General features: G+C 44.8%; 1 protein-coding gene across 5 annotated transcripts in view; it reads left to right on the top strand.

Moving 5' to 3' along the window:
- dhcr7 (7-dehydrocholesterol reductase) overlaps positions 1 to 6,938 on the top strand; it is a 41,739-nt gene extending 34,801 nt beyond the window's left edge. For all 5 annotated transcript variants that reach the window (XM_043705358.1, XM_043705361.1, XM_043705360.1 and 2 more), the window contains exons 6-8: positions 1,278 to 1,482; positions 2,833 to 2,964; positions 5,709 to 6,938. In XM_043705358.1, the coding sequence (XP_043561293.1) occupies positions 1,278 to 1,482; positions 2,833 to 2,964; positions 5,709 to 6,173 (802 nt within the window). In that variant the 3' untranslated portion in view covers positions 6,174 to 6,938. The remainder of the gene's footprint in view (positions 1 to 1,277; positions 1,483 to 2,832; positions 2,965 to 5,708) is intronic.
- The last annotated feature ends 3,212 nt before the right edge of the window (positions 6,939 to 10,150 follow it).

A 10,150-nucleotide genomic window follows, 5' to 3' on the forward strand; every position in this document is an offset into this window, starting at 1 on the left:
GGAAACTGGTGAAGTCCACATTGATGCCCTGGGGTTGGACAGTTCCAAGGCAGAAGATGAGGAGTTCTTCCTCCAGGTGTCGTGTGGTTAAGGGAGTGGCAATGGAAGAGGCCCAGGACCTGCATGTCCTCCGCAGAGTGGGAGGAGAAATTGAAATGTTTGGCCACGGGCGGTGGGGTTGATTGGTGCGGGTGTCCCGGAGATGTTCCCTAAGGTGCTCTGCGAGAAGGCGTCCAGTCTCCCCAATGTAAAGGCGACTGCTTCGGGAGCAACGGATACAGTAAGTGACATGTGTGGAACTGCAGGTGGAATTTGATAGATGTGGCAGGCTCCTGCGGTGGCAAGCAAGGGTGCCAGGAATTTCAAAACCTGAGCCCACACCTCCTTCCCCCCCCACCACCTCTATCAGAGGCCGCAAAGGAGCCTTCCACATCCTCTCTGACCTCTCACCTTTACCCCCACTTCCATCCACCTATTGCACTCTCAGCTACCTTCTCCCCAGTCCCTCCCCCCTCCCATTTACATCTTCACCCCCGAGGCTCCCAGCTTTACTCCTGATGAAGGGCTTATGCCCGAAACGTCGATTCTCCTGCTCCTCAGATGCTGCCTGACCTGCTGTGCTTTTCTAGCACCACTCTCTCGACTCTGATCTCCGGCATCTGAAGTGCTCTGATCTGGCCTTCATGTGACTCCAGACCCAGCAATGTGGATGACTCTTAAGTACCCTCTGAAATCACCCTAGCAAGCCAGTAATTAGGGATGGACAATAATTGCTGGCCCAACTAGTGATGCCCACATCCCAAGACCAATTATAAAACTTCTCCCTGCTCTCCAACATGACATCAGCATCTACACAGTACCCCCCTGCATTCTCTACCACTCTGACTCTGGTCTACTGTGTGAGTACCTCCATCCATTTGCTTACCTTTGGTAGCCTGATTTTCGGCCACCTTATCCACACTTGAATCCACTTCCTAAACCCTGTTTTTAATTCTGTCCCCTCAAAAATATTTTCAATGTTCACATTTATCTGTGTGCCTCTGGGAAGCACCTTGGACTGTTTTGTCCATGCTGAAGGCATGCTGTTGTTGTAAACGGTGAATCACTGGTGTTGGTGTTAAGCCTGGTAAATGCATGCACCTCTCTGTAACAAATTCACCAATGAGCAACTCATAAAGAAGGGAATGAATAGCAATACAAAAGCATTGTCATTATTACACCACTGTGTCTATTGAAATGGGAAGTACAGTTTTCACATGTTTATTCCCTTTCTTTAGCAAGTTCACTGGAAATTTCTTCTACGATTACATGATGGGGATTGAGTTTAATCCACGTATAGGAGCATGGTTTGACTTCAAGCTCTTCTTTAATGGTCGTCCTGGTATTGTGGCATGGACTCTCATTAACCTTTCCTTTGCTGCCAAGCAACTAGAGCTGTACGGTCACGTGACAAATTCCATGATCTTGGTGAATGTGCTGCAGGTAATTATATTTTTGTGTCTCCTTGGAAAAGCTTTAAATAACCCAGGAATATGCCTAGGAACCCTACAGTGGAATGACACACTGGCAGACACTAATGTGAGGAAGTAATTAGTTTCAATGGTCTGATTTCACACCAAAAGCATACAGAGACAGTTTATGATTCTTCTTGTATAAAGAATTTCCCGACTAATGACTGTGCTGGGAACAGAATTCATAACAACTTTTAAAGAGAAAGTAGATGAACATTTGAAAAGGATATGAGGAAGAGGCAAAGGAAATCCTTTTTGATATCTACATGCAGCTGTTTAGCAACTTTATTCGAAAACTAATTTCCAGAAATACGTTAATATCACCTAGCCTCACCTACTGCCATCTCTCCGAAACCATACACTCGCTCTAATTAATCTTGCATCTTGTGCAACATTTAGCATTCGATCATTCATTTTATGCCAGCTAAAGGCTGGGAAGTTCAAACTCATTGTTTGCAGTCCCCACTACATTCTCTAGTTTCTGACCTGTTTATAATCTAAAATCCTGAGTTTAGATTTGAGTCAACACTTACACTCCAGGAGAATCAACGTTTCAGGATTCCTGATGAAGGGCTTATGCCCGAAACATCAATTCTCCTGCTCCTCAGATGTTGCCTGACCTGCTGTGCTTTTCCAGCACCACACTCTCGACTTATTCCTGCTCATCCCTAATTGCCCTTCAAGTGATATGCTTGCTCAGGCTGTTTCAGAAGGCAGTTAAGAGTCAACCACATTACTGTGGCCATGGAGTCATATTAGGCCAGACTGGCTTCCCTCAGAGCCAGAAAGCATTTTACAACAATCAGTGATACTTTCATGGTCAATATTTCTGAGAATAGCTTTCAGTTCCAGATTTATTAATTGAATTCAAATTCCACCAAGCATAATGAGAATTGAACCCCATGTCCCCAGGGCATTAGCCCGGGCTTCTCTATGACTAATCTATTGACCTCACTACTGCATCACCATCTCCCCTACTCTGTAACATCGTGGGATCCTCTGAACTATCTCGTCTGGCCTCTTGTGCATCAATTTTAATTTGTCCGTCATTTCGGCCATGCCATTCCCAACCTCTGGAATTCTATCCCTAAACCTCCCACCTACGTCTCTCCTCTTTGAAGACCCTACATTTTTCAATATATGGCCTTATGTACCTTGGTGTCACCTTGGTATTATTTGATAACCATGATTAGTGAAGCACCTTGGGAAGTTTTACAATAGAATGCAGATTGTTTTTGTATGAAACGTTCATAAAGTGTCTCATAACTTGTTAACTTTTTTTCATGTGACAACTGTAAAATGAATGATTGACTATTTTTAGGCCATTTATGTGCTGGATTTCTTCTGGAATGAAGCGTGGTATCTGAAGACAATTGATATTTGCCATGACCATTTTGGCTGGTACCTGGGTTGGGGTGACTGTGTCTGGCTGCCATACCTTTACACTCTGCAGGTAACATGATTTTAATAGATAGATATCAATAGATACTTTGCGCTCAGGTTTGTTTTCCAGGTGCACCTTAATAGAGGAATTATAAATGCTACGACTTCTAACTCAAGCAGAATAGTAAGCCGGGATTTATTAACATCTCCCATTGTGGGTTGCAGAGCAGAGAGACAGAATATAGTAGCCCACACCCCTCATCCCCACAGCACCAAAACCCGGTTATTGGCTCCTGATGTACACTCCTGATGTACACTCCCTGGACCTGTCTAAACTAGACATTGGCTGCTACCGATCCACCTAGCCCTCCCCAGGCCCACGCTGCAATGTTAACCACCCATGGTGGCACAGTGGTTAGCACTGCTGCCTCACAGCGCTAGAGACCCGGGTTCAATTCCCGCCTCAGACGACTGACTGTGTGGAGTTTGCACGTTCTCCCAGTGTCTGCGTGGGTTTCCTCCGGGTGCTCCGGTTTCCTCCCACAGTCCAAAGATGTGCAGGTCAGGTGAATTGGCTATGCTAAATTGCCCGTAGTGTTAGGTAAGGGGTAAATATAGGGGTATGGGTGGGTTGCACTTCGGCGGGTCAGTGTGGACTTGTTGGGCCGAAGGGCCTGTTTCCACACTGTAATGTAATGTAATGTAATCTAATTACTGCCCATTTAGAGGCTTTACATCTCTGCTACTGGGATTTATCACTGACAGGATAGCCCACAACGAGTGCCCAGTCTGGCAGCATGTGGGTGCAGGAAGTAGTATTTCCTTGATGGGTCTCTGGCGCTCATACAGCAATTATCCCCTGTCCAGCTTTCTCCAGTTCTCCTCCACCTCAATGAGTCCAAACCTACCCCTCTCCAACACCTTCCAAGCTTTGTCCCACAATTCCCTGATACTCAGACTCCAGTTCCTGGTGGTCAAGTGACCATTGTAGCCCGAGCCATGGGAATCCAGCTGGCACTGCCAAGGCTCGAGAGCTGCCAACCATTTGACGAGTCAGCGTCTCTGAAAAATAGGACCTGCTGTCGCAATGAGGATGGGGGTCTTCTCTCTTGCTTGCTCGGTTTTCTGTTGGAGTGGAGGTGGAGTTGGCACACTGCCTTCTTCAGATGATGGGGGAGGAGGGAATTTAGCACCTTGTTAAAAACCACCCTCACTGACGCCCAGAAGTGAAATTGACACAAGTAGAATTTACCCAAAAATTAAAGCACAAGTAGCAAGAGTTATGGAAATGAAAAATTGAAGGAAGTGGATATTGTCCAGGTCTTCTGTATTTGGACTTGTACAGCTTCAGGGTCTGAGGGGTCATGAATGGTGCCAAATATTAGTGAATATCCCCACTTTTGACCGTATGATGGAGGGAAGGTGATTGATGAAGTAGCTGAAAATGGCTGGGCCCAGGGCACTGCCCAGAGGAGCTCTTACACCTGAGATGACTGACCTTCAACAACCACGACCATCTTCCTTTCCAACAAGTATTACCTCAGGAGAGAGATTTCCTCAGATGGATCCCACTTCCAGTTTCAATTTACTCTAGTTTCGCTAGGGCTCCTGAATGGCTGGGCCCAGGGCACTGCCCAGAGGAGCTCTTACACCTGAGATGACTGACCTTCAACAACCACGACCATCTTCCTTTCCAACAAGTATTATCTCAGGAGAGAGATTTCCTCAGATGGATCCCACTTCCAGTTTCGTTAGGGCTCCTTAATGCCATACTCTGTCAAATACAGCCTTGATGTGAAGGGCTGTCACTCTCTCCGCGTCCCCCCCCCCTGGAATTCAGCTCTTTTATCCATGTTTGAACCAAAGCTGTAATGAGGTCAGGAGCTGACTGGCCTTGGTGGAACCCAAACGAAGCATCAGTGAGCAGGTTATTGCTTAGCAGGTGCTGCTTGATAACACTGTTGATGACACATTGCATGAGTTTACTGCTGGTAGAGACTAGATTGCTCAGACAGTATGGATTTGTCCTGCTTTTTGTGTACAGGACATACCTGGACAATTTTCCATGTTGTTGGGTCATTCCAACATTGAAGCAGAACTGGAACTGCTTGGAAAGGGATTCTGAAATGGCCCCAGCAAACCATTCAAAGTCAATTAGTTGTGGGTACCAAATATCCACATCTCAATAAATAATAAAAATATCAGTGGAATCCAATCTTTAGCATCCGCACTCCTGAGTCACCAAAATATGGTGTTGGAACCTGAGTTTGAACCTGCCTATAAAATAGCACCTCCTACATTTCAGCCACCCTCAGTGCTGCACTGGAGTGCTACATGATGCCTCTCTCCAGAATCTTCGGTTTGAACTGTGAGCATTGCCAACTTAATGTCTCCGTTTGTTTTTAATGTTACGAGTGTAGAAAGATCATGAGCAGGTTCGGAGAGTCTTAGACAAACAGGGGGTCAGACACTGTACAAGTTCAAATTGATAAACGTTATCTCTGAGAGACATGTACTTCATTGGACACTTCTTTATCATTTTTAGCTTCCATTTGACATCATTAGTGATGCAGTCTAGCTAGTAATGTAAATTATATGGAAAACCATATACCACAAGCAAATCACATTTACATGGTCAAACCCAGGAGGATTGTGTGCCAGATCGAGCCTCAAAAAGATGGGGGATTAACGATGTATTTCACACTTGATGCTGTTGTAATTGTGGAGAATATCTCTGCATGGATAAGTCTGGCTCAGCAACTGTCATCATAAAGAATGGAAAATTGAGAGTTCTTTTTGTTTTCAATGTCACAGGGCCTGTACCTAGTCTACAACCCAGTACAACTCTCAACTCCCAGTGCAATCGGAGTGCTTCTCCTGGGACTGATTGGCTATTATATCTTCAGAATGACAAACCATCAGAAAGACCTCTTCAGACGCACAGATGGAAATTGCAAGATCTGGGGCAAGAAACCTGACTATATTGAATGCTCCTACTTATCCAATGATGGTAAGAAGCACCACAGTAAGCTGATGATCTCTGGGTTCTGGGGCCTGGCTCGCCATTTTAACTACACTGGGGATCTCATGGGTTCACTATCCTATTGCTTGGCTTGTGGGTTTTCACACCTCCTGCCTTATTTCTATATCATCTACATGTCAATTTTGCTGGTCCATCGTTGTATTAGGGATGAACATCGCTGCTCAAGCAAGTATAACAAGGACTGGAGACATTATACTGATGCAGTGGCTTACCGCCTGATACCCAGAGTGTTTTAGGATGATTCACATCATCATTGTACAGTTTTCAGAAGCTCAGTTTCTTCAGGTAATGAAAGGTTTGCATCACAAATTCTGATTCACAAGTAAATGTTTTCACGGGCATAACAACTCATGTTCTGAGTATAATAGAGGTCTGGTCACATTCAAAGAAGTGACCCATCCAATTTTAACAAACTTCCCTGGCTTTCTTGTGTAAAATGACCAAAGTTAGACGAGAGTCTAACCATTGATGTATCAGAAAGGTGTTGCCTGAATGGACATTAAATTGCTCCAAATGAATTGATAGATGTGATAAATACCAGCACAAGATTAGTGCCTGACTATTTGGTTTTCACCTGTCCTAATTATTTTGTGTAATTTCATTTTTAAAATGCTACTGAGAATGACAGAATTTCAATTTCTGCAAGAGATACATGCTTAAAATTCACTCCTGTGCAGTTTTAGCACAGTTGTTAACCCATTGGTTTTAAGTGAGTTCATGATTATGGACAAGTAGAAAGACTTGTATCCTGTATATCACTTTTCATGGCATGCAGATGTTCCAAAGTACTTTGTGGGTGTTGAAGTACACTTGAAGTGAAGTCCCTGGTTCAATTTTAAAAATGCAGCAACCAATTCGCAACAGGCTCCCACCAACAGCAAAGATAATGATCGGGTGTTGGTCCTCATAGAGTCATAGAGATGTACAGCATTGAAACAGGCTCACTGGTCCAACTCGTCCATGCAAATTAGACATCCTAACCTAATCTAGTCCCATTTGCCAGGATTTAACCCATATCGCTCTAAACCCTTCCTATTCATATACCCATCCAGATGCCTTTTAAGTGTTGTAATGTGCTAGCCTCCACCATGTCCTCAGGAGACTGGGAGAACACAGCAAGCCAGGCAGCATCAGGGGGGACAGGCAGGAGGCTGGGAGAACACAGCAAGCCAGGCAGCATCAGGAGGGGGAGAAGGGTTACTCCCAAAACGTCAACTTCTCCACCTCCTGTTGCTGCCTGGCTTGCTGTGTTCTTCCAGCCTCCCACTTGTATAGTTGGGGTTCCAGCATCTGTAGTTTTATTGTCTCCACCACCTCCTTCGGCACTTCATTTCATACACACACCACCCTCTGCATTAACAAACTTTCCCTTTTGGTCCTTTCTAAATCTTTCCCCTCTCACCTTAAACCTATACCCTCTTTTGGATGCCACTACCACCCACTGGGGAAAAGACCTTGACTATTCACTCTCTCCATGCTCCTAGTCATTTTCTAAACCTCTATATAAGGTCACCGTTCAGCCTGATGATTTCAAAACAAATATTGGCCAGGACATGAAGGGCAACTCCTCTGATCACCAAATGAGCTCTCTTTAACCTGAATTTTAATTGTCAATTTGGCATCACTATTGCCAGCAATAGTGTCAGGAAAGTACAGAACATCTGCCCAAAAGTCTTTCTTTATCTTCTTGATGCTATGTTAAGGAAACAAGTTCACACACCATCAAGCCAAGATGTATGCATAGTAAGAAAGCACAACTGCAAACACAATATGAAAAGGAATTGGACATGTGGCCTCTCAAGTCATTATCATTTAATATGATCATGGTTGATCTTCTATCTCAGTTCTATTCTCCACCATAACCCAAAATAATATTCCTTGATTCCCTTAGTGCCCAAACATTTGTCAATCTTAAACTTGAATATATACTCAACAAGTGGGCATCTATACCTTTCTGGGATTGGGAAAGTCATAGATTTGCAACCCTCTCAGTCTTCTGATTTGTGATGTCCATTCCTAGTCCTAAATAAATGACCTCTTATCCTAAGCCTCCAACCTCACAGGTCACCTCCCCCAATTCCCACTGCACCCTAAACCCTCTCTCTCTCAGATCTCTTCCAACCAAACCCAACACCCACCCCAGTGCCCACGCCCTCAATCCTCTCTCGCAGGTCTCCTCCACCCAACTAGGAGAAAGTGAGTAGTGCAGTTGCTGGAGATCAGAGTCAAGAGTGTGGTGCTGGAAAAGCACAGCAGGTCAGGCAGCATCCAAGGAGCTGGACAATCGACATTTCTGGCACATTGATTCTCTTGCTCTTCGGATGCTGCCTGACCTGCTGTGCTTTTCCACCACACTCAAGTCCTCCACCCAACTGCAAGTCCCCATCCCCATCCCACCACCCACGCCCTCAATCCTTTCTCACAGGTCTCCTCCAACCAATCTTCCCCCTATCCTCAATACTCTCACAGATCTTCTCTCCCAATCACCCCACTCCCTCAATTCTCTCACTGATTTCCTCCACCCAACCCCCTGTCACCCCCACCCTCAATCCTGTCTCACAGGTCTCCTTTCCCAACCACCTGACTTCCTCAATCTTCTTTGACAGGTTCTGCTACAAAGGTAAAAACAATGACTGCAGATGCTGGAAACCAGATTTGCTGTGCTCTTCCAGCACCACTAATCCAGGTTCTGCTACAACCCACCCACTCCCCTCAATCCACTCTCACAGGTCTCAGAGTTGGATCACAACCATTTTAATGGCATCTTAGTGGGGAATCACTGGCCTATGCATTGGAACATTTACTCATCTTTCTTTTTAAAAAATTTGTTTTTCTATTCTTCCTACCAACATGGATAATGTCACATTTCACCATATTAGACTTTGCATGCACACTCCCGTGCTCACCTGTCTATATTTGACAGTAGCCTCTTTGTGTCCCCCTCCAGTTTATTCCCATTTATTGCAAACCGTATCCACTTATTCCCTCTGTAATGTATCAGTGAGCAAATTCTCAATCTAAGCTGATATTATTGGCCCAAGTACATGATAGAATCATGAAATCCTACAGTACAGAAGGAGCCATTTGACCCACCTTGACTGCACAGGCTTCCAAATGAACTACCCAACTCTGTAGTCTGGTGTAACAGTCTTTTGTAGAGCATCGTGGACTCCAGTACCTTTATCTAAGAATGTAGTGTGATCCAAGCAATGACATTTTCTTTCAGAAAAATTACCTCACAATCCCCAAAAAATCATGTTGGGGGATCTGCAGCATATAGTATTTGGGAAATAATTTTCAGCGGTGACAAAAGTGCTGGAATAGACAATAGGTACAGGAGTAGGCCATTCTGCCCTTTGAGCCAGCACCACCATTCATTATGATCATGGCTGATCATCCTCAATCAGTATCCTGTTCCTGCCTTATCCACATAACCCTTGATTCCACTCACTTTAAGAGCTCTATCCAAGTCTTTCTTGAAAGTATCCAGAGACTTGGCCTCCACTGCCTTCTGGGGCAGAGCATTCCATACACCCACCACTCTCTGGGTGAAGAAGTTTCTCCTCAAATCTGTTCTAAGTGGCCTACCCCTTATTTTTAAACTGTGTCCTCTGGTTTGGGACTCACCCATCAGCAGAAACATGCTTCCTGCCTCCAGAGTGTCCAATCCTTTAATAATCTTATATGTCTCAATCAGATCCCCTCTCAGCCTTCTAAACTCAAGCATATACAAGCCCAGTCGCTCCAGTCTTTCAGTGTAAGATAGTCCTGCCATTCCGGGAATTGACCTCGTGAACCTACGCTGCACTCCCTCAATAGCCAGAATGTCTTTCCTCAAATTTGGAGACCAAAACTGTGTACAATATTCCAGGTGCGGTCTCACCAAGGCCCTCTACAGCTGCAGAAGGACCTCTTTGCTTCTATACTCAATTTCTCTTGTTTTGAAGGCCAGCATGCTATTAACCTTCTTCACTACCTGCATGCTTGCTTTCATTGACTGATGTACAAGAACACCTAGATTTCGGTGTACTGCCCCTTTACCTAACTTGACTCCATTTAGATAGTAATCTGCTTTCCTGTTCTTGCCACCAAAGTGGATAACCACACATTTACCCACATTAAATTGCATCTGCCATGCATCCGTCCAATCACCTAGCCTGTCCAGGTCACCCTGTATTCTCCTAACATCCTCCTCACATTTCACCCTGCCACC

This window comes from Chiloscyllium plagiosum, chromosome 16, assembly GCF_004010195.1.
Source record: "Chiloscyllium plagiosum isolate BGI_BamShark_2017 chromosome 16, ASM401019v2, whole genome shotgun sequence".
Taxonomy (NCBI): Eukaryota; Metazoa; Chordata; class Chondrichthyes; order Orectolobiformes; family Hemiscylliidae; genus Chiloscyllium; species Chiloscyllium plagiosum.